Source organism: Oncorhynchus tshawytscha, linkage group LG18 (genome assembly GCF_018296145.1).
Source record: "Oncorhynchus tshawytscha isolate Ot180627B linkage group LG18, Otsh_v2.0, whole genome shotgun sequence".
NCBI lineage: Eukaryota > Metazoa > Chordata > Actinopteri > Salmoniformes > Salmonidae > Oncorhynchus > Oncorhynchus tshawytscha.
In genome coordinates this window covers 20,092,075-20,117,504 of record NC_056446.1, presented here as the reverse complement: position 1 = coordinate 20,117,504, position 25,430 = coordinate 20,092,075, and the positions used below count along the sequence as shown (strand labels likewise).

Here is a 25,430-nt window from a genome sequence, read left to right as displayed (position 1 = left end):
ATATGCTGCTCGTAATGACTTTCCTGCATTGGGTTACTTTACCTGTGCTTTATTAAATGTGTTGGACACATTTTTCTGTTTAGAGTTGAAGTTGTAGAGGTTAGTATTGCATGGGAGAATGAAAGAGAAATTGCCATGCTCTTTCTGTAACCAACTTACAGCCTAATGGTGTTTACACATGACCATATTTACATTGGATGCAAATCCTAACTCACAGCTAATAGTTCTTTGGGTAGAGCTGAGCGATTAACAATATTTTTGTTGTGTTCCGCTTTTTGGACAACTAATTGATCTGTTCAATTATTTTAATTCCATTTAGTTTTTTAGTCCGCTCAATGCACAGTTTTCTCTAGACATAAATTACATCAGAGCAGCTCACAGATTACTGCACCTGTACATAGCCCACCTATAATTTAGCCCAAACAACTACCTCTTTCCCTACTGTATTTATTTTATTTATTTATTTATTTTGCTCCTTTGCACCCCATTATTTCTATCTCTACTTTGCACATTCTTCCACTGCAAATCTACTATTCCAGTGTTTTACTTGCTATATTGTATTTACTTTGCCACCATGGCCTTTTTTTCCCCTTTACCTCCCTTATCTCACTTCATTTGCTCACATCATATATACACTTGTTTCTACTGTATTATTGACTGTATGTTTGTTTTACTCCATGTGTAACTCTGTCGTTGTATGTGTCGAACTGCTTTGCTTTATCTTGGCCAGGTCGCAATTGTAAATGAGACTCTCAACTTGCCTACCTGGTTAAATAAAGGTGAAATAATATATAAACAAACATCAAGCCAAAACTGTAGGGAGTTGTAGTTTCCAACAGGCCAATATTCTGCATAGTTTAGCGTAGAAAACGTGGTAATTAACTACAATCACCATGAACTATTGCACACCTACTTGCCCAGTCTGTGTGGGGCAAAACACTGAGGGGATAGAGAGCAGTTGCTTCGTGAGGTATCTCTACCTGAAAATACATGATCTAAGTGATTGATAGTTGGCATTCAGCAGTGATAAAAGTATACCTTATTTACTTTGAACTACTAAAAAGGGGATTTTGACAGACAGCATAGCCAGCAGCTCTGTAGAGATGGGTGACTTGGAATGAAATAAAACAAGTAATCAAATAAAACAAATGTAATATACACAACAACTGAAATATAAGTCATGTGAATAAACGATGGTTAATACGTAATAACAGTAATGGGCAGTCACTACCATCATGTGACTTTTCTTCATTGTTGTATTCTGTGTTACAGCATTTAACCCTCATAATACACATAATACATAATGAATTGAATGTTTAAAAACAGAATCAAAACAAATTAAAAAAAATTGTTATTTTTTTATAACCAAACCGACCTAAAAAAAGCACTAATCGCTCAGCACTAACCTTAGGCTATAGGCTAATGTTGGAACTTGGTGATGTATATGGTATATTATTCTAAGGTGATTAGATGTGTACATCAGGTATTCAGAGGGTTCTGATTGGTTGTTCCAGGTAGAGGAAGGCTGGTGGAGTGGAACCATGAATGGAAAATCAGGACTGTTCCCCTCCAACTTTGTCAAAGAGATTGAGACGAACGAAGATGAAGAAATGAACGACGTAACAGATGAAACTGGTAATAAGGGAGCTAACGGAGCGTCACTCATGTTCATTCAGAGCATGTCATAACAAGTTAGAGCTGCTAAAGGATTGAGGTTTTTTTTGCTGGATCTCCAGGGTTCTGTTTGTATTATTGTGTCTAGGTAAGAGGCTATAGTGCCTGTCTTTGTTTGCGTGTGTGTTCTTCTCATGCGCCTATACACATGCACGTGTTTTTGTTTTGTTCCATTCACATTTGACATTGTGTCCTTCCCACAGACGTTAGCGGTAAAGAAGCTCTGCTTCTCCCCACCCCCACCCCCCCCATCCACCTCTCTCCAGGCAACGGAGTGATCGCCCAGCCCAAGAAGATCCGGGGGGTGGGCTTCGGGGACATCTTCAGGGAAGGTTCAGTCAAGCTGAAGGTCCGCCTACCCAGCTCAGAGGGAGAAGAGAAGAAAGACAAAGTAAGTGAGCTGAGCCAGGACTGAGAGATGCCTGTCTGAGAACTCACTTACTTACAGGGTGTCATGGACCTCAACAGGTCCCGATAAGGATTAAATACTTCCCCTTAAAATAGGCCAAAGCCCCCTGAGAACTAATTCACAATTGAGAGGAAGATGGGCATGCTTTTTAAATGTCCAAAAAGTTTCCAACTGTCATATGTTACATAACAGTGTAAAACTAGTAAGGAATGTTTATGATCATTGGGGGGGAAAAGTACCCAATTGTCATACTTGAGTAAAAGTAAAGATGCCTTAATAGAAAATTACTCAAGTAAAAGTGGAAGTCACCCAGTAAAATACTACTTGAGTAAAGGTATTTGGTTTTAAATATAGTTAAGTATCAAAGTCAATAAAATTGATAAAGTATAAATCATTATAAATTCCTTATATTAAACAAACCAGACGGCACAATTTTTATTTTTTAAATTTACGGATAGCCAGGGGCTCACTCCACTCATAATTTACAAACAAAGCATTTGTGTTTAGTCAATCTGCCAGATCAGACAGTAGGGCAGACCAGGGATGTTCTCTTGATAAGTGCGTGAATTGGACCATTTTACTTTCTTGCTAAGCATTCAAAATGTAACAAGTACTTTTGGGTGTCAGGGAAAATGGATGTGTATGGAGTTAAAAGTAGATTTTCTTTAGAAATGTAATGAAGTAAAAGTTAAAAATAAATAAAAAATATTGAAGTACATATACCAAAAATAACTACTTAGGTAGTTCTTCAAAGTATTTTTACTTAAGTACTTTACACCACTGTTTATGGTTAGCATGTTGATACTGAGAGTCATATCACAAAAGTCAGAAATGGATTGCATTGACACCAGTGCTGGTGTACGAAATAACTTTACATGGGATAATATTGGTTTCTGAACTTGTTTTACATTAGCTAACATTCGGAGTTCAGCCACCGTTACACAATCAGTATTGTTTAGTGTTGCGTGAAGGAGTATTCATAGGTGTCGCTGGCCTTTTGGAATCCCCTGAGTGTTTCAGTCCTGGGAGAGGTGGTGCAATGTAGTGTGGGTTGACTTACTTTGTCAACCTTTCCCTCTCTTCAGCTTTGTTTTGTTCGCTAATTGTTTGGGTGGCAGGCAGGCAGTTTCCCTGCTCCCTCTGACTGACCTAGTTTCCTGGCGTCATATCTGAGGTAGATGTTTCAGTGTGTCTCTATGGTAGGTATTTCAGTGTTTCTGTGGAAGAAATTTCAGTGCGTTTCAGAATGAGATATTTCTGTGTGTTTCTAAGGGAGATAGACTATATATACAAAAGTATGTGGACACCCCTTCAAATTAGTGGATTCGGCTATTTCAGCCACACACATTGCTGACAGGTGTATAAAATCAAGCACACAGCCATGCAATCTCCATAGATAAACATTGGCAGTAGAATGACCTTACTGAAGAGCTCTGACTTTCAAGTGGCACCGTCATAAGATGCCACCTTTCCGACAAGTCAGTTAGTCAAATTTCTGCCCTGCTAGAGCTGCCCCGGTCAACTGTATGTGCTGTTATTGTGGAGTGGAAACATCTAGGAGCAACAATGGCTCATCTGCGAAGTGGTAGGCCACATAAACTCACAGAATGGGACCCCCAAGTGCTGAAGCACGTAGCGCGTAAAAATCTTCTGTCCTCGGTTCCAACACTCACTACCGAGTTCCAAACTGCCTCTGGAAGCAACGTCAGCACAATAACTGTTCGTCGGGAGCTACATGAAATGGGTTTCCATGGCCGAGCAGCCACACATGTCAGGACAACACTACCTGCCCCAATGCATAGTGCCAAGTGTAAAGTTTGGTGGATGAGGAATAATGGCCTGGGGCTGTTTTTCATGGTTTGGGCTAGTCTGGGCCCTTAGTTCCAGTGAAAGGAAATATTAATGCTTCAGCATACAATAACATTGTAGACGCTTCTGTGCTTCCTTCTTTGTGGAAACAGTTTGGGAAGGCCCTTTTCTGTTTCTGCATGACAATGCCCCTGTGTGCAAAGCGAGCTCCATATGGAAAAGGTTTGTTGAGATTGGCGTGGAAGAACTTGACTGGCCTGCACAGAGCCCTGACCTCAACTCCATCGAACACATTTGAGATTAATTGGAACGCCGACTGCAAGCCAGGCCTAATCGCCCAACATCAGTACCCAACCTCACTAATGCTCTTGTGGCTGAAATGGAAGCAAGTCCCCGCAGAGGAAAGCCTTCCCAGAATAGTGGAGGCTGTTTATGGCAGCAAAGGAGAGACCAACTCCATATTTTAATGATTTTTTAATGAGATGTTCAAAGAGTTGTGTCCACATACTTTTGCTCATGTATAGTATTTCAGTGCGTTTCTGGGTAAGATGTGTTTCTGAGGGAGATATTTCGGTGTGTTTACAGACAAACTGCAGCTGCACATCCAAATTAATGTTAGATTTTTTTATTTGCATTAATAGCCCTGCTAATAGCACACTGTCGATTACAGCATCCATTTAACCCCCTCTGAAACTCTTCTCTCTTCCCTCCTTCTCCCCCCCCTCCTTTGTCATGGCAGCGTTGGTTCAGTCTTCGTCCCACAGCTTACAAGATGGCATATTCCATTACGCTGTCGTTCACACACACTCCATCAGTAGATGCATCTCTCTCTCCTCGTGACTCAACAGCTTGTTGCTCTCAATTCCTTTCATCCAAGACACAACAGACTACCGTAGGCCTGCCTGGCTCTACCACTTGTCTGTCTGCTCGCGCCGCAACTAACAAAGGCTGTTCCATGTCGACTCTTTCCCATCCCAAGCTTTCTGATGTTAGTATATGTTTTAGCGTAACTCTTAACCCATGTGACATAGTCTGTAGTAGACTGGCATCTCTTCACAAACACTGACCTGCACGCTGACTGACACACTGTCTGTTGACCAATCAGTGAGTCCGCTGATGGCTCTGTGTTCATTCCGGTCAGGGATCTGGTGGAGACCATCTGGGCATTGTGTTGTGCATCCAATCATGTCAGTAAATCCATCTGTGGTTTGCTTCATTTTAGCCAATCCCATCATTACCATCTGCCGCAAAGCCCGCCCATTCCAACACGACAGATTCACAGAAAGCAGAGGGGGACAGCAAAGCAAAAGGTAAGAGAGAGGGTAAATGTCCCAGTGTTTATGATTAGAAGTGACTGTTCTATTCAAAATGTAATATAGTGTTGCGTTCTCAGACATTACACTTAATCATGATAACACAACATGTATAGTGTTTTATTGTGATTTGTTCTTACATTGAGGGTAGGTTTATATTGTGAGGGAATGTGTAACTACAATCACACAGTTGCTACCTAGCTAAGTGTTCAACTTTTAAAGTCAATTTCAGGATTAGTATTAGCCAATGGGAATGGTATCACTAGGAAAAAACATATCACTTCCATTACTTAACATGTGTTCATATATTCTGTGTGTGTGGTTTGTTTGTCAATGACTTCTTGAGAAATGCAGAGTGTTGTTCCTCCTTCCTCAGTAAAAGAATACTGCAAGGCCACCTTTGCTTTTGAGTCCACAAACGAAGACGAGCTGACACTGAAAGATGGCGACGTAATACAAATATTGAGTAAGGTAAGTAAAAGCCACACTGACCAGCAACAAGCCCGTGGCCCTAGCCTATACTCAGTGGAGGAGCTTAAAGCTACTACTACTGCTACTACTTCAACAGTCTCCATTTGCTAGTCAAAAAAGTTTTCAAACAGACTACATGACTGTCCCTCTCGTAAGGGAGAGAGGTAACTAGATAGAGGATCTATATTTCCAGCCATGTGTCTACACTATAAGCCTGGCAAATGGTGCCACATTTTAACACCAGGCATTATCTATTTGGTCCTGGTCAACATGGTCCTTCACAGACCGTGGTCCCCTCAGTGTGTTAATCTCAGGTATAGTCATCCATCTTACTGCACACTCTCCAACCCTGCCTATCTATTCTTCCCTAGTGACCTAGGTGAATGTTGTGAGCAAGGACTGGACCAGGACCCCAGGGACAGATTTGAGTATTTAGTCCTAATGCTTTGTATTGGGATTTAGGTAGACCTGGGTAGTTTGTCGGCACGATGACATTTAGAAAAAGAAAACGAGTTATCCTCTTATTGGACCAGTTCAGATAGTACCTCTCCATTTCAAAAAGCCCTCTAAAAACAACGCTGATCACCAACGAGCACCCTGCTATGTTTTGGAAGCAGTAGGATGAGAGGAAGCCGTCGTCATAGCAAGTAGGTGATCTACGGCAGTTGGCTTCCCTTGATGTTGGCCAGAGACTGGGGACTTGAATTTCACACCCTGAAGAAAAGCATTAATGCTGGGAACACGGTCAAGACATAGTGCTAGTCCGTCTGGAGAGGCTGAGTTACCATTAAGAGATGATGTGTCTCTCGAATCATGGTTTGTTATTTAAGGCAGACACATTATGAAAGATCGTGTTTCGCTGTGGGTAAATCAAGATGTTTAAGCACCATCTAGTGTCCATTAAGCAGATTGATGTTCAAGGGCTGCATTCAACTTGATTTGAAATCTAAAGGCAATGTTTCTTCGTTCGCGGAGACTGCATATGTGAACGCTGCATCTAACATGAAGTGAGGCTGATTTATATTGAATGAAAATAATCATTGTTTATTCAGAGGAGATGGGAGAATTTATTTTGATTACAAAATGGCCTGATGCAGACATTTTAGAATGTTTCTCAGACTCCCGTCTCCCAACTGTCTGTGTTATGATGTTCTGTGCTTGTGTCTTAGCCTTTTCATCGTAATGTTTGAAAAGTGCTTCACCAATAAAGTTCTTGTTATGTTTCAGGACACTGGGGAGCCGGGGTGGTGGAGAGGGGAGATCGGAGGTAAAGAGGGTGTCTTTCCTGACAACTTTGTGGCTGTTATGTCAGATGAAGACAAAGAGGTAAGATAAAAGTGGTAGTGAACGCCAGAACCCATATGTGTTCCCTAGTTGCCTTTTTGTCCCCTAGTAGCCTGTGTGCGAAGTCAGTCATTTGACTTATGATCATACATGTTTAGTTATAAAAACTGTCTTCATCATGATCATACATGTTTAGGTATTTTTTAAATTAAAAACTGTCTTCATGTTGCAGCCAGCTCCCACATCAAGAGGATCAGTCAAACTGTCTCCCAAGCAGGAAGCAGAAGAGGTACGCTGGGCTGTCCACATGCTTGTGTTAGAGTATATGGTGTATGTTCACAGAATTCATATGGGCCTCTTCCATATAAAGCACAGTTATGATGAGAGTGGTATCCTGGGAATAATATCCTGATATTGGATCCACCATAATGTGTGGTCTTTGTCAGGGGGCTCTAAGTCATCAATCACTTTATACTGAAACTTATGCTTTCTCTAAATATTCATACACAATACAGTTGAAGTCTGAAGTTTACATACACCTTAGCCAAATACATTTAAACTAAGTTTTTCACAATTCCTGACATTTAATCCTAGTAAAAATTCTGTCGTAGGTCAGTTGAGATCACCACTTTATTTAAATAATGTGAAATGTCAGAATAATAGTAGAGAACTTTTATTTATTTCATCACATTCCCAGTGGGTCAGAAGTTTACATACACTCAATTAGCATTTGATAGCATTGCCTTTACATTTTTTTAACTTGGGTCAAACGTTTCAGGTAGCCTTCCACAAGCTTCCCACATGAAGTTGGGTGAATTTTGGCCTATTCCTCCCGATAGAGCTGGTGTAACTGAGTCAGGTTTGTAGGCCTCTTTGCTCACACACACTTTTTCAGTTCTGCCCACAAATTTTCTATACGATTGAGGTCAGGGCTTTGTGATGGCCACTCTAAAACCTTGACTTTGTTGTCCTTAAACCATTATTTGGAAGTATGCTTGGGGTCATTGTCCATTTGGAAGACCCATTTGCGACCAAGCTTCTTCCTGACTGATGTCTTGAGATGTTGCTTCAATATATCCACATAATTTTACTCCCTCATGATGCCATCTCTTTTGTGAAGTGCACCAGTCCCTCCTGCAGCAAAGCACCCCCACAACATGATGCTACCACCCCCGTGCTTCACAGATGGGATGGTGTTCTTCGGCTTGTAAGCTTCCCCTTTTTCCTCCAAACATAATGATGGTCATTATGGCCAAACAGTTCTATTTTTGTTTCATCAGACCAGAGGACATTTCTCCAAAAGATACAATCTTTGTCCCCATGTGCAGTTGCAAACCGTAGTCTGGCCTTTTTTATGGCGATTTTGGAGCAGTGGCTTCTTCCTTGCTGAGCGGCCTTTCAGGTTATGTCGAAATAGGACTCGTTTTACTGTGGATATCGATACTTTTGTAGCTGTTTCCTCCAGCATCTTCACAAGGTCCTTTGCTGCTGTTCTGGAATTGATTTGCACTTTTCACACCAAAGTACGTTCATCTCTAGGAGACAGATCGCGTCTCCTTCCCGAGCGGTATGACGGCTGTGTGGTCCCATGGTGTTTATACTTGCGTACTATTGTTTGTACAGATGAACGTGGTACCTTCAGGCGTTTGGAAATTGCTCCCAAGGATGAACCAGACTTTGGGGGTCTACCATTTTTTTCTGAGGTCTTGGCGGATTTCTTTTGATTTCCCCATGATGTCAAGCAAAGAGGCACTGCGTTTGAAGGTAGGCCTTGAAATACATCCACAGGTACACCTCCAATTGACTCAAATGATGTCAAGTAGCCTATCAGAACTTCTAAAGCCATGACATCATTTTCTGGAATTGTCCAAGCTGTTCAAAGGCACTGTCAACTTAATGTAAACTTCTGACCCACTGGAATTGTGATACAGTGAATTATAAGTGAAAAAATCTGTCTGTAAACAATTGTTGGAAAAATTACTTGTCATGCACAAAGTAAATGTCCTAACCGACTTGCCAAAACTATAGTTTGTCAACAAGAAATTTGTTGAGTGGTTGAAAAACTAGTTTTAATGACTCCAACTTAAGTGTATTATAAACTTCCGACTTCAACTGTAGTTACTGAGCTCTCACAGTTTTAATCTTGTCTTTAGCTAAGACCCCTCACAGCAAATGTTCCTTCAAAAAAAATGTGGCACTGAGCAAATTTTGTCTAACTTTTTATTTGATTTAACCAAGTAAGTTGACTGAGAACACATTCTCATTTACAGCAACGACCTGGGGAATACTTACAGGGGAGAGGAGGGGGATGAATGAGCCAATTGTAAGCTGGGGATGATTAGGTGACCGTGGTGGTATGAAGGCCAGATTGGGAATTTAGCCAGGACACCGGGGTTAACACCCCTACTCTTAGGATAAATGCCATGGGATCTTTAGTGACCACAGAGAGTCGGGACACTCATATAACATCCCATCCGAAAGACGGCACCCTATACAGGGCAATGTCCACAATCACTGCCCTGGGACATTTGTATATTTTTTTTAGACCAGAGGAAATGGTGCCTCCTACTGGCCCTCCAACACCACTTCCAGCAGCATCTGGTCTCCTATCCAGGGACCAACCAAGACAACCCTGCTTGGATTCAAGAGGAAAGCCAGCAGTGGGATGCAGGGTGGTATGCTGCTTGTTGATAGGGGTGTGGGCCACAGAAAAACTGAACTTAACACGAGGGGCCGCAGTGGCTTGCAGTTCTGCATAGCCATACATGCAGTCAGAGACCTAGCCTTTTGGGGGTCCTAAGTTACATTTTGTTGAGAGGCCCCCCGCACCTTGCAAGCAAAACATTTTAGCGGCCGTCCTCTACACATTTTGCCATGGGGCATAGAGAAAACAAGTATGATGTAAAAGATTTAGTAATTTTATAACTAATTTCATGCATTTCTAATAATTTTGCCATGGAGTGGAGCATTTTTTTCTTCAGTTTTACAGGTAATTTCCTGCAACTCTACAAATTTTGTCATACGGTGGGGAGAAATGTTTGCAGTTTTTAATACGATTTCGGAGTGAGACGGCCTAACAAAATCATTGGGGGCCCCCGGTCGGTAGTTCAACCATTATTACTACAAGTTTAGATAGCTAGACTAATTTACCAAAAAAAATGTTTAGTTGACATGAATTGAGAGAGATTATTATGCACAACCAAATGTCGAAATTGCACGTTGTATATTTTACTATTCTAACTCTCAACAGGAAGTTGAGACAACTGAGTTCCCAGAAAATATATATATATGTATTTTTTTTGCCTGCATTCCTGATATAGGGCTACCAGAATGACATATCATCAAAAACAATGGAGAAAATGCATATTATAACGTTTCTATGATACAGCCTACAGTAGTAACCTATGTGTGTTGTTCAATGTAGCCTACGTTCAATGAGATTTGACAAAAAACACTTTATAAAATAAAATGTATTATTATCCCCATACAATTATTATAGCGAATCAGACCCTCTGCCTATTATTCAAGCATGTCTCAAAATTCAACACTGCCCCTTTAAGACATAAAAAAGCTCTATCTGACTCGATTTTCAAGGATGGCTAGAAATGTACACGTTTTTGTGCTGTTGTAGGAAGCAATCACACCCCATTGCAGACCAGAAATGATCTGTAACTGGGCTATTAACCAGCAAAGAATATGAATAAATGTGCACACGTGGTTACATGCGTTGTGCTGTCAATAGAATCATCAGACGATGCGCTCTGCCTACATCAAAATCACAGACAGTCTTGTTAGATTTGTTTCGGTATGTTGCATTGAAAGGTGGACAATATGTTGATTTGATCACAATTCCCACAATAGAGGGACGCGTTGATTATGTAAACTAACAGGGCAAACTACAAAGTTGAGGGATGTTCAATCTCGTGCATCTCTTTGCGGGCTGGTATTTCATCTGCGCGGCAGTCCTGGGGAAGCTGCGCCCCAGCACGCGCACAGCTTAGAGGAATCATTGCTCACAGCTGTTCTGTTCAAAGAGAAGTGTACACTATCAATTCCTTCTGGTCAAAAAGTATCCTCCAGCTAAATAGTCCATTGTTAATGTTGAATTTCGGAGAAGATGTTTTTTAATCATAAGTAAAGTTCCTGGTACTTGAACTAAGAGTCCTGCCCGTTGTTGCCTCACCGGCCCACACAGTGGCTGTCGTGTCGTGTCACGGCCCTGTGGAGAGAACACACTGCTCTGCCCCCCCCCCCCACATTGGGGCGGCAGGGTAGCCTAGTGGTTAGAGCGTTGGACTAGAAACGTTGCAATGTCAAACCCCCGAGCTGACAAGCTTACTAATCTGTCGTTCTGCCCCTGAACAAGGCAGTTAACCCACTGTTCCTAGGCCATCATTGAAAATAAGAATTTGTTCTTAACTGACTTGCCTAGTTAGATAAAGGTTTTAAAAAATGTAGGTCAATGGGTGAAGCAGTGGTGGAGCACAGTCTTCTGGCCCAGAGCGTTGGGAGAGTTTTTACTCCATAAATTAGCTCAATGTTGCCCTTTGTTTAAGGCCCTGGCCTAGGCAGAGGGAATGTGATGAGCACTGGCTCATGTGACAGTTGAGAAACACACGCTGGTCAAATGTTCATGAGAGGGAGGGATGGGAAGGGAATGTTCTCAGCTCTGCTAGATGCTCAGTAGAGGGCAGCCATAAACAGATCTCCATTAAGAGGTTACCAGGCCAGTCTCTTTCGCTCTCTCCCTCTCTTCCTCTGTTTTCAGTCTTGTTTTCTTTCTCTCCATCTCTCTCTCTATTTCTAAATAGTTTTTGCCAGCATGGTATAAACTCCCAGTGTGGATTGTTACAGCATGCATATCCCGGTATGCATCTTTTGTGGTGCTGGCAAGGAGCATTATCAATCTGAAATGTTGCAGTATCCATCCTATTATCACTGCATGACGTTTACTTTCTCCTGTAAGACTGAGTTTTAAACCTCCTAATCCACCACTCATAGGTGACCCACTGATGCTGTTGATAAAGATTGCTAGTTCCCTTTTGACTACCACAGTTTGTCTGCAAATAATTCTCAGGTATAGCCTTAACATGGAAAGTTGCCATGGAAGTTGTAATCACACTATAATAGAATGATCTCATTGGGCTTGTGGAAAGGCTATGAATAAAAAAGCACACACTTATTGTCTAGAAGCTGTCAGTGTTACTGCAGTGTCTTACTGCTTGGCATCATCTATTAAGGACTTAATGTAATTCCATAGGACAAACATTAAAGCACATTTTAAGATGAGCAAGATTAAGATCAGTGTAATAATTGCGTGTTGTGTTCATTTGGAGCATGTGCTTCTCTTCTGACTCATGCTCTGGCCTCCGCATTAGATGCCTGGCATCACTCTTCCTCAGCCCTCTAGTCTCTGACACACTGATGGGCCTGAGCAAGACGCTGTGCAGATTCCTTAATCTTTCTATCTAAGGAGCAAGATAATTTGTATATCAGTGATTCGGCCCAGTGCATTGCTCAGGCTGGATCCCTGGAACAGCTGCCGTGACATCGGAATCTCTGGCACATGACTTTACAGTAAGGAAGCCCTGTGTTGCTATTGATATACCGTTTAAATTGGAATGATATCAGGTCGACTAAAGTCAAAGCATGGTCAAATGTATTACAAATATTCTGTCAGAAATAATATCATGAATTGGGAACAATTTAAAGAAACTGATGAAGACCAAAATCATCCAAACATTGTTGTAATGGTTACAGCAAAGGGCAGTCATTCTCTGGAGCAACAAACAATTGTTGAACAGACCCTGCCTTTCTTCTTTGTTAAATGTGAAATTCATCGGAGCAATTGCCCCAAAATAATTTAATTTAGTTGCGCGCTTAAAAAAACATGAAAACATTGTGTCCCCTTGAACAAACAATTAACCCTAGGCATACTGTTTTTCGGTGTTCACAAACCACACCCTCGCCCCTACCAACTCGCTTGGAGGGCGCTCCGTTGTCACATGTTGCTGATGGAACTCAGACGGTGACTTCAAGGGTGGCAAGGGATCAAATAAACCTATCAATTTCAGGACACACTCATGACTTGAATAATGCAATTCATGTTCCACTTTTAAATCATAAAACAAGCATGACCTTCAAAATGAGAAAATTCCCCTGTAGATATACCCCCCCCAAGTAACAGCTAAAATAATTATTTGGGAGGTATTTCATATGTTACATGTATCAAGCCTTGAAATCCGACACATACAAATACAGGTGACTCATAATTAGGGATGACTTCTATTTTGTGTGAAATTTTAAAATGATGCTTAAAAAAGATGCAGTGTGTTATGGGATACCACTTCGCTCTGAAGCCGGCAGTGTAACCGACTCGGTCAAAGTTATCGAAGGGATTAATTAGGCCCTTCACCCTTTCAATCCCTCAGCTTTGGGACACCTGTGCATATGGCGGAAGCGCGTGTGAACGTCCAAATGGAGGGACAAAGGGAAGGGGGTGATTTGACACCAGGAGTAAATAATGAATAACGAGTAAAAAATAACATGGCTATATACAGGGTGTACCAGTACCAAGTCGATGTGCAGGGGTACAAGGTAACTTAAGTAGCGATGTGCATATAGTAGGGGTTGCCATACCAGGCCGTGATACAGAATACATAGATCAAACACTAGTATGGAATGGAACAATCTAATATCTCATGACAAATAAAAAATACCTTTGGTTTGACATCTGAGTTCTAATCAAACTAATATTTGAAATGGTATGTGTATTCTTTACATTAATAAGTGGTATATCCTTTTGATAAGTGATTAGTCAAAAGAATGAGACTCGTGTTTCATGTCTTAGTTGAATTGGTTTGAATTAATTTCTTCTTCCTTCAATTCAAATGTAATTCAAATTCTGCGTCCCTTGAGGTGTGGCCAATTCAAATTAGTTCTGGGTTGTTTTTCACCAGCCTTGTTGGCCTGTCACAAGGTATTCGGGGTTGCTTTTCTTTCGGAAAAATGCTTGACTTGTTACCTTACTACGTACTGTACTTATTAACATATTCCCTGAATGTTGAACCTAATTCAGTGGGGCAAGAAAGTGCTCTTTCTCTCTGTAGTTGTTGGCCATCATGGTGTGTTTGCTGGGAGTCTGATGTTTAAACTGAGGGCTACTGTATTGACCCAATTTGTGTTTTTCAGAGACTCAAGAAGCCGCCGCCACCATCAAAAAGCATAGGTAAGGCCTGTTTCATAAGGAACATGTGACCATCATCAATCTCCTGTAGATGAACATGTGTGGTAGTAGATCACTATCAGTTAGCGGAGAGGCAGGCAGCGGGCGACTTATCTTCAAAACATCCCCACGCGAGTCTTCTCTAGTACAGTAGCAAACAATATGGGCAGACAAATATAAAGGTGTACCTCTGCCTGTGTCCATTAGCATGTCCTGTCACCTAATATCATGGGCGGCAGGTAGCCTAGCGAAGGTCACTTGCTCGAATCCCTCAGCCAACAAGGTGAAAACTCCACCAGATAATTGTCATCCTCTCCAGTTCTGAATGCTTGGTTAGGGGATGCTTTATAGATTTAAACGCCACTCAAAGATTTTCATAAGTGGCAATTGCTGTAAATCTCCCGAGAGGATGCCTAAATTGGTGCGTTATTAAGAATGCCTTGAGTTGAGAGTGTTGCGCTACGACCCCAAGTTCAAGATTCAGGGCAAAGAAACCAACATCTAAGACTTTCCCAACTTCGTTTACTACCAAGTAGTACACTCAGTCCAGATCTAAGCCGAACTGCCAAGGCCGACAGAGGCTTGATGCATGTAGGGAGTTAGGATCCTTTGATTCCTGTCTGATAGCACAATGTACTCTCACAGAGCACACTCCTAGGGCTTTCATCCCTGCGGCTGTTAGAGGAGATACAAGACCTCTGGTATAATAGGTTTTAACTATGCCATAGATCTAGATCTCTGGAGGCAGGGAGACTTCCCTAATGCCCTCAAGGTGTAGGATTAATGACTTGTCCCATTCATTCTAACTGCTCACATATGTATTTATATTTGAATTACTTTTCCGAATTGAAGAAGGTACTTGGCTGTTCTATATTGCACCGGCATTCACCTAGATATCTGTCTTGATTGGAAAAAAATCATGTTTTCTCTTCTGAGGTTGTTGTTTCCGAGAGGGGTGCTAAGACTGACATATCTAGCACACCCACATCTGAAGTTACAGGCGCTTGCAAAAAGCACTGCAAAGATTTCTGTACTCTCCCTTTAGTCTGCACAGGAAACACTTGTCTCCACATCCTCCTGCCTGTCTGCAGAATATCTGTTTAGTTTGCTCTGTGTTCGAGTGGCTGTCCTCATAGACTCATGATCCACGGTAAAGAGAGGAGGACGTTACTAAACAACGGAAACATGCTTCGCTTTTCAGCTCGAAAACCCGAGGTCCCGAGCGCCGACAAGAAGCCCCAGCATCCCCATCCTGAGGATAGAGGTAAGGGTCGCCCTCTTCCCTCCCTTCCACCTATCTGCCCTTTCCCATTAAGGGGTGAGAAACCTCTCCACTCCCCCCCCTGGGAGCAGCACTTGTGCCCCAGCAGATGAGTTGGTGTGAAGAAGGTTGCAGACAACACCTCCCACCTCCCAATCAGCCCCGACAGCTCCAAGGGACATGTGGCTCTCCGGATGAGAGCCCACCCCACCAATCACATCCTCTCCGATATCACATATTTTTTTTAGTGGCGTTGCAGTTCACCCTGGCCCTATGTGTGTGGGGAGTCAGTCTCATCCGTAACGCCAAAGGAGAGTTTGCTCTGTTTGCCGATAGACATGCAGGTCTTGATTTACTAAGTGTTCGTACCAAGTGTCAAGGAGAAAGCCGACATTTTGCCTGAGCATTTGGACCCCACATGAATAACTTAATGAATAATATGAATAAATAACTGTGAATGCTCAGGAAAGCTGTCCTCAAGGGTCTAGACACTAGACAGACACTTGTCGTACAGATAACGGTAGGGACCCACTTTTTGACAGTAGAACAGCATGAAGGGCGATGGTGATTATGCTAATGTGCTTTTGACCTGGTCCTGGTTCCCTCGCTACAGTGGTGACTTTTTTCCCCCTCTTTATTAACAAGTAAAGGTTTATACAATTGGAAGTTTAATACAATCGATGGACAATTTATCAGATTGGCCACCAGTTCACACATACTATGGATAGTTTTATTTATTTATCCTATAGAAATTCTATGATTTCTTCCCCCTATTGTGTCAGAGACATTATGTACAGTGCCTTCAGAAATAATTCACACCATTTGACTTTTTACACATTTTGTTGTTACAGCCTGTATTTAAAATTGATTGAGATTTTGTGTCACTGGCCGACACACAGTACCCCATAATGTCAAAGTGGAAGTATATTTTTTACAAATTAATAGGAAATGAAAGGCGGAAATGTCTTGAGTCAATAAGTATTCAACCCCTTTGTTATGGTAAGCCTAAATAAGTTCAGGAGTACAAATTTGCTTCACAAGTCACATAAGTTGTATGGACTCACTCTGTGCAATAATAGTGTTTAACATGATGACTACCTCATCTCCGTACCCCACATATTCAATTAATTATCTGTAAGGTCCCTCAGTCGAGCAGTGAATTTCAAACCCAGGTTCAACCACAAAGACCAGGGAGGATTTCCAATGCCTTCCAAAGAACGGCACCTATTGGTAGATGAGTAAAAAACAGACATTGAATTAGGGCTGACCCCATTTAGTCGACTGGTCGATTGTTTGGTCGATAGGGTGTTGGCCGACTGAGATTTATTTAGTCGAGCAGTAGCAAAAAATGATAATTCATGGTGTACCATACACCGGTCTGAATCACGCCTGTCTGAGTGGACTAATCCATTGTGGAGGCTGTGGGGATGGCATAGTCAATCGCTCTAAGACATGTGCTACTGAAATTGTATATGGTTATATTACGTAAGAACAATGGTGCAAAGCTAATAAAAATAATATTATTTTTTATAACAAATGCAGATAGCGGCCACTGTCCGCGGTTCTGAAACATCAGTGTGCTGTTGAGTTGTTACCTTTTCCTAGACAATGTTGCTCAATGTCGCCACCCTTTGTGTTGATGACAACTTTGCACACTCTTGGCATTCTCTCAACCAGCTACACCTGGAATGCTTTCCCACATATACTGAGCACTTGTTGGCTGCTTTTCCTTCATTCTGCAGTCCAACTCATCCCAAACCATCTCAATTGGGTTGGGGGCAGGTGATTGTGGAGGCCAGGTCATCTGATGCAGCACTCATCACTCTCCTTTTTGGTCAAATAGACAGCCTGCAGGTGTGTTGGGTCATTGTCCTGTTGAAAACAAATTATAGTCCCACTAAGCACAAACCAGATGGGATGGTATATCACTGCAGAATGCTGTGGTAGCCATGCTGGCTAAGTGAGTCTTAAATTCTAAATAAATTACCGATAGTGTCACCAGCAAAGCACCATCACACCACCTCCTCCATGCTTCACAATGGGAACCACTCATGCAGAGATCATCTGTTCATCTACTCTGCATCTCAAAAAGACATGGCATGACTCATCAGACCAAAGGATAGATTTACACCGGTCAAATGTCCATTGCTCATGTTTCTTGGCCCAAGCAAGTCTCTTCTTATTATTGGTGTCCTTTTAGTAGTGGTTTCTTTGCAGCAATTTGACCATGATGCCTGATTCAGTCTCCTCTGAACAGTTGATGTTGATGTCTGTTACTTGGGCTACATTCTGAGGTGCAGTTAACTCTAATGAACTTATCCTCTGCAGCAGAGGTAACTCTGGGTCTTCCTTTCCTGTGGCGGTCCTCATGAGAGCCAGTTTCAGCATAGCACTTGATGGTTTTTGCGACTACACTTGAAGAAACTTCCAAAGTTCTTGAAATTTTCCTCACTGACTGACCTTCATGTCTTAAAGCAATGATGGACTGTCATTTCTCTTTGCATATTTGTATCTGGAAAATGGCGCCGACAGAGAGGGCTCCCTCGCTTCTAGTCCTTAGGATACTTTGCAGTATTTTGTTTTTTTATGTTTTATTTCTTACATTGTTAGCCCAGAAAATCTTAAGTGTTTTTACATACAGCTGGGAAGAACTATTAGATATCAGAGCAGCGTCAACTTACCAGCACAATGACCATGAATACGACTTTCCCAAAGCGGATCCTTTGTCCAAACCACCCAGGGCATTTGAACTGATTCTAGAGGCTGACCCAAAACAATGCAGCCGGAGGAGAGGCAGACGGAGCGGCCTTCTGGTCAGACTTTGGAGGCGAGCACACCACCCACCGCTTCTGAGTATTTTACTCGCTAATGTCCAGTCTCTAGATAACAAGGTAGACAAAATTAGGGGAAGAGTTGCTTTCCAGAAAGACATCAGGGAATGTAAGATACTCTGTTTCACGGAAACATGGCTCTCTCAGGATATGCTGTCGGCGTCAGTACAGCCACCTGGATTCTCTGTACTTCGCGCCATCGGGAAGAACGGCGGGGGTATATGTTTCATGATTAACGACTTATGATGTAATTGCAACAACATACAGGAACTCAAGTCCTTTTGTTCACCTGACCTTAGAATTCCTCACAATCAAATGCCGACTGTTTTATCTCACGAGAATTCTCCTCGGCTATTGTCACAGCAGTTTATATCCCCCCTCAAACCGATACCACGTCGGCCCTCAAGGAACTTCACTGAACTTTATGCAAACTGGAAACCATATATCCTGAGGCTGCATTCATTATAGCTGGGGATTTTGTTAACAAAGCAAATTTGAGAGCAAGGCTACCTAAATTCTATCAGTATATTGACTGTAGTACTCGCGCTGGAGAAACACTGGATCACTGCTACTCTAACTTCCGCGATGCATACAAGGCCCTCCTTTCGGCAAATAATTTTTCTCCTCCCTTCCTATAGGCAGAAACTCAAACAGGATGTACCCGTGCTAAGATATATTCAACGCTGGTCTGACCAATTAGAATCCATGCTTCAAGAATATTTTGATCGCGCGGACTGACACATATTCCGGTTAGCCTCAGAAAATAATATTGACGTATACGTTGATTCTGTGAGTTTATCAGGAAGTGCATAGGAGATGTCGTACCCACTGTGAGTATTAAAACCTACCCTAACCAGAAACCGTGGCTGGATGGCGGCATTTGCGCAAAAATGAGATCGCAAACCATCGCAATTAAACATGGGAAGGTGACAAACAAGCAACATGTCAGTATAGAGACAAAGTGGAGTCGCAATTCAACGGCTCAGACACCAGACGTATGTGGCAGAGTCTACAGACAATCACGGACTACAAAAGGAAAACCAGCCATGTCACGGACGCTGACATGTTGCTTCCAGACAAACTAAACAACACTTTTGCCCGCTTTGAGGATAATACAGTACCACCGATGCGGCCCGCTACCAAGGACTGTGGGCTCTCCTTCTCCATGGCCGACGTGAGTAAGACATTTAAACGTCTTAACCCTTGCAAGGCTGCTAGCCTGGACAGCATCCTCAGAGCATACGCAGACCACCTGGCTGGTGTGTTTACGGACATATTCAATCTCTCCCTATCCCAGTCTGCTGTCCCACTATGCTTCAAAATGTCCACCATTGTTCCTGTACCCGAGAGGTTAAAGATAACTGAACTAAATGACTATTGCCACGTAGCACTCACTTCTGTCTTCATGAAGTGCTTTGAGAGTCTAGGATCATATCACCTGTCACCCTAGACCAGGCCTGAGCAACTCTAGTCCACGGGGACCTGATTGTTGTCACACTTTTCCCCCAGCTAACACACCTGACTCCAATAATCAACTAATTATGATCTTGAGTTAAAAATGCAATTAGTTTAAATCAGGTGTGTTTGCTAGGGATGGGGGAAAAGTGTAACACGAATCAGGCCCCCAAAGACTGTAGTTGCCTAGGCCTGCCCTAGACCCACTTCAATTTGCTTACCGCCCGACTAGGTCCACAGACGATGCAATCCCCATAACACTGCACACTGCCCTATCCCATCTGGACAAGAGAAATACCTATGTAAGAATGCTGTTCATTGACTACAGTGCTTCTTCAACCTCCGGAGGCTGAAGAAATTTGTCTTGTCACCTAAAACCCTTACAAACTTTTACAGATGCACAATTGAGAGCATCCTGTCAGGTTGTATCACAGCCTGGTACGGAAACTGCACCGCCCACAACCGCAAGGCTCTCCAGAGGGTGTTGTGGTCTGCAAACTACCTGCCCTCCAGAACAACTACAGTACCCGATGTCACAGGAAGGCCAAAAAGATCATCAAGGACAATCACCCGAGCCAATGCCTGTTCACCCTGCTACCATCCAGAAGGCGAGGTCAGTACAGGTGCATCAAAGCTGGGATCGAGAGACTGAAAAACATCTATCTCAAGGCCATCAGACTGTTAAACAGCCATCAGTAACTCAGAGCGACTGCTGCCTACATAGACTTGAAATCATTGGCCATTTTAATAAATGTAATGTAGGCTTAGTATAGCAGCCTTGTATAACCACCATTGAGCTGTAGGCCTAGGAGTGCATCCTGTTTAGTCTTAATACCGTAACTTACTTATGCCTGTATTTCAATACACACTGTATGTAGGCTACTGTATCAATCAATAATGAATTTGTTCCTGTCATCACACAGCATATGAGTCAATCATGATTTGATATGCAGTCAAGCATTTTAGTTATAAAATAACAAAGCACCCCTTGAATAATTAGTGTCAACAATTAATAAACCGCTCCATGTCTACAATTGCATTCACGAGTGCATGTGACTGGTTTTAGTCTTTGCTGTAATAAAGGCTTTCTTTTAAAAAAAAGTTCCAACCGACTCTATGATGGCAGACCTTGTGGATCTGCTGCCATATGTTTGGGTTTTCTGTTTAAGAAAAATACTGAGTGGAGGGGGAGCCAGGCCATTTAGGATCTTGAATACAAGACATGCGTCGGTGTATTGCACAAGAATTTCCCAATTCAGAAGCTCTGAGGATGTAACAGTGATGATGGCTATTGGGCTTCCTATCAAGCACTTTGAGAGCCTGTTTGTAGACAGACTGAATATGTTTTAATGTTGTACAGCAAGCTTGGGCCGAACTAGTCAAGCAGTATGTTAAGTGGGGGAGTATCATAGATTTGAAGTACAGTTTTGCTACCTCTGTAGTCGAACAATTTCGTATACATCGGAAATTAGCTAGGTTGAATTTGGTTATCTGAATGACCTTTTTCACATGCTTTTTAAAAGAGAGTTTGGAATCAAGTATGATGCCACGGTACTTAAAATCAGATACCACCTGGAGCTTCTCCCCTGGCACATAGACATCTGGCTCAGTAGCATCTGTTGCCCTCTTTGTGAAGAACATGCAAACAGTTTTTTTCACATTGAGATGAAAACACGAGTCACTGAGCCACTTTGTAACCTGGACCATTACAGTAGTGAGTTCTTGTGCAGCTTGTTGTTTGCTCTTTGCATGCACATATATCACTGTATCATCTGCATACACTTGAACTTCAGACCCAGTACAGACAGAAGGCAGATCATTAATGTAAAAGCTGAACAGGAGGGGCCCCAGTATTGACCCTTGGGGCACGCCCACATCATAGCTAAGAGTGGGCGACAGCTCATTGCTCACTCTGACACACTGTGTTATGATTTCATCCATCTCAAGGCATCGGGGGAAAAGTTGAACTTGGACAATTTTGTAATGAGAATCTCATGGTTAACCGTATCAAAAGCCTTCCTTAGGTCCAGAAACACAGCCCCAACAACGCCCCCTTTGTCCATCTTGAACTTCACATTTTCCAGAAGAAAGCAGTTGGCCGTTTCTGTGGAGTGTTTCACTCTGAAGCCAAACTGCATGGAGTGTAATGTGAAGGGGCTGTTGTTGAGGTGGGCAATAAGTTGTTCTGCTACACACTTTTCAACAACCTTTGACACCACAGGTAGTATATTAATGGGCCTGTAGTTACTCACGTCAGTAGCGTCGCCCGATTTAAAGATGGCCGTTATTATGGCCGACTTACCTTTGGAAACACCCCCTGACCAATAGATGTGTTGGTGACCTTAGTAATGGGGCCAATGAGTGACTTTTTGTAGTTTTTAAGAAAGGTAGAGTCCAGCCCAAACACATCTTTGGCTTTAGAGTTCTTTAGTGAGCTAATCACCTTGTTCACCTTTGACTCAGAAACCTTCCTTATGATGAAGCCAGGTTGAGCGTCATTTACTAGCACTGAGCCCAAGAAACCAGTGGAGGGGTTCTGTGTCAGTACCCTGACAGTCAATAATGTAGGAATTGAAGGCTATTGCTATTTCGATTGCATCCTGTGTTAGATTGTTATTCACCATGATTTCTAGTCTTTTTGCAGTGTTACTATGGTCTTTCCCTGTTAACTTTTTTAGATTCTCCCAAATCAATTTAGAATTTCCCTTTGCTTCACTAATTATGTTAATAAAAACGTTTCCCTTGGCCTGTCTGGTTTCTTTCATCGCCTTATTTCTCAACATGGTAAACCTACGCCTGTCATGCTCCAATTTGGATCTTAGGGCTATTTTTAGAGCATAATCTCGTTCTTTCATCAATTTCCAGATTTCTCCATTTAGCCAAGGAAGAGTGCTCTTTTGGCCAGGTTTGGATTTAATTTTCTTTAGGAAACCATTTGTAGTCTGGATTGTGGACAGAAAAACCTGACTATCAGCTTCCACGTCTGTATAGGACAAGAGATCATTCCAGTTAATTCCCTGGAGTGGCAGGGTAGCCTAGTGGTTAGAGCGTTGGACTAGTAACCGGAAGGTTGCAAGTTCAAACCCCCGAGCTGACAAGGTACAAATCTGTCGTTCTGCCCCTGAACAGGCAGTTAACCCACTGTTCCTAGGCTGTCATTGAAAATAAGAATTTGTTCTTAACTGACCTGCCTAGTTAAATAAAGGTAAAATAAAATTAATTGCGTTTTCAAAATAGTTTAATTCACTCTTAGGTATTCTTAGTTGATCCAGCTTTCTAACAGTAGAGAGGTTAAACCTGCTCTTAGACAGCTTTCTGGCTATAAATGTCAGATTATGATCATATAGCCCAGTAACCATATTGAATGATTTAGTCACTCTCTCTGGTTTATTACTTAACACCAAATCAATCTGTGTTTTAGAGCAACAAGTCACCCTGGTTGGCCCTTTAACTAGCTGTCAAAGGTATTAGTGATCCGTTTGAGGGTTTTCCTACAAGACTTGTCTTCATAATTAATGTTAAAATCTCCCATTAAGATGACCTCTTTCCCAAAATCACATTCCCTAAGCGTGTTATTAATCTGATAAAAAAAACACACTTTTGGTGGAATAATAATTTTGCACGCCCAATTTTTCAGTTTTTGATTTGTTAAAAAAGTTTGAAATATCCAATAAATGTCGTTCCACTTCATGATTGTGTCCCACTTGTTGTTGATTCTTCACAAAAACATACAGTTTTATATCTTTATGTTTGAAGCCTGAAATGTGGCAAAAGGTCGCAAAGTTCAAGGGGCCGAATACTTTCGCAAGGCACTGTAAGTGAAAAGAAGGAAGACTGTACAGAATAAAATATTCCAAAACATGCATATGGCACTAAAGTAAAACTGCAAAAAATGTGGCAAAGAAAGGTACTTTAAGTCCTGAATACATTATGTTTGGGGCAAATCCAACACATCAGTCAGTACCAATCTTCATATTTTCTAGCATGGTGGTGGCTGCCTCATGTTATGTGTATGCTTGTCATCGCAAGAACTGGGTCATTTTTATGATAAAAAGAAATGGAATAGAGCTAACTAAGCACAGACAAACTCCAAGAGCAAAACCTGGTTGTCTGCTTTCCAACAGACACTGGGAGACAAATTCAGCTTTCATCAGGACAATATCCTAAAACACAATGTTAAATATACACTGGAGTTGCTTTCCCAGATGTATTGAATGTTCCTGAGTGGCTTAGTTAAGTTTTGACATAAGTTGGCTCAAATCTAAGGCAAGACTTTAAATCAAATCAAATGTATTTGTCACATACACATGGTTAGCAGATGTTAATGCGAGTGTAGCGAAATGCTTGTGCTTCTAGTTCCGACAATGCAGTAATAACCAACGAGTAATCTAACCTAACAATTCCAAAACTACGACCTTATACACACAAGTGTAAAGGGATAAAGAATATGTACATAAAGATATATGAATGAGTGATGGTACAGAACGGCATAGGCAAGATGCAATCGAGTACAGTATATACATATGAGATGAGTAATGTAGGGTATGTAAACAAGTGGCATAGTTTAAAGTGGCTAGTGATACATGTATTACATAAAGATGCAGTAGATGATAGAGTACAGTATATACATACATATGAGATGAATAATGTAGGGTATGTAAACATTATATTAAGTAGCATTGTTTAAAGTGGCTAGTGATATATTTTACATCAATTCCCATTATTAAAGTGGCTGGAGTTGAGTCAGTGTGTTGGCAGCAGCCACTCAATGTTAGTGGTGGCTGTTTAACAGTCTGATGGCCTTGAGATAGAAGCTGTTTTTCAGTCTCTCGGTCCCAGCTTTGATGCACCTGTATTGACCTCGCCTTCTGGATGATAGCGGGGTGAACAGGCAGTGGCTCGGGTGGTTGTTGTCCTTGATGATCTTTATGGCCTTCCTGTGACATCGGGTGGTGTAGGTGTCCTGGAGGGCAGGTAGTTTGCCCCCGGTGATGCGTTGTGCAGACCTCACTACCCTCTGGAGAGCCTTACGGTTGTGGGCGGAGCAGTTGCCGTACCAGGCGGTGATACAGCCCGACAGGATGCTCTCGATTGTGCATCTGTATAAGTTTGTGAGTGTTTTTGGTGACAAGCCAAATTTCTTCAGCCTCCTGAGGTTGAAGAGGCGCTGCTGCGCCTTCTTCACGATGCTGTCTGTGTGGGTGGACCAATTCAGTTTGTCTGTGATGTGTACGCCGAGGAACTTAAAACTTACTACCCTCTCCACTACTGTCCCATCGATGTGGATAGGGGGGTGCTCCCTTTGCTGTTTCCTGAAGTCCACAATCCTCCTCTTAGTTTTGTTAACGTTGAGTGTGAGGTTATTTTCCTGACACCACACTCCGAGGACCCTCACCTCCTCCCTGTAGGCCGTCTCGTCGTTGTTGGTAATCAAGCCTACCACTGTAGTGTCGTCCGCAAACTTGAGGATTGAGTTGGAGGCGTGCGTGGCCACGCAGTCGTGGGTGAACAGGGAGTACAGGAGAGGGCTCAGAACGCACCCTTGTGGGGCCCCAGTGTTGAGGATCAGCGGGGTGGAGATGTTGTTACCTACCCTCACCAATGGCTGTCGAGCAATGATCAACAACCAACTTGACAGAGCTTGAAAAATGTTTAATAATATTGTACAATCCAGGTGTGCAAAGCTCTTAGAGACTTA

The 25,430-nt window shown here is 42.2% G+C and overlaps 1 protein-coding gene across 4 annotated transcripts in view; it reads left to right on the top strand.

Moving 5' to 3' along the window:
• LOC112217646 (CD2-associated protein) overlaps window positions 1-25,430 on the top strand; it is a 91,013-nt gene that overhangs the window by 41,148 nt on the left and 24,435 nt on the right. For 3 of the 4 annotated variants that reach the window (XM_024378075.2, XM_024378076.2, XM_024378078.2), the window contains 8 exons: window positions 1,515-1,635; window positions 1,878-2,065; window positions 5,115-5,202; window positions 5,582-5,676; window positions 6,904-7,002; window positions 7,193-7,249; window positions 14,152-14,188; window positions 15,387-15,449. In XM_024378075.2, coding sequence (XP_024233843.1) covers window positions 1,515-1,635; window positions 1,878-2,065; window positions 5,115-5,202; window positions 5,582-5,676; window positions 6,904-7,002; window positions 7,193-7,249; window positions 14,152-14,188; window positions 15,387-15,449 — 748 coding nt within the window. The remainder of the gene's footprint in view (window positions 1-1,514; window positions 1,636-1,877; window positions 2,066-5,114; window positions 5,203-5,581; window positions 5,677-6,903; window positions 7,003-7,192; window positions 7,250-14,151; window positions 14,189-15,386; window positions 15,450-25,430) is intronic. The other variant, XM_024378077.2, reaches the window with a different exon arrangement.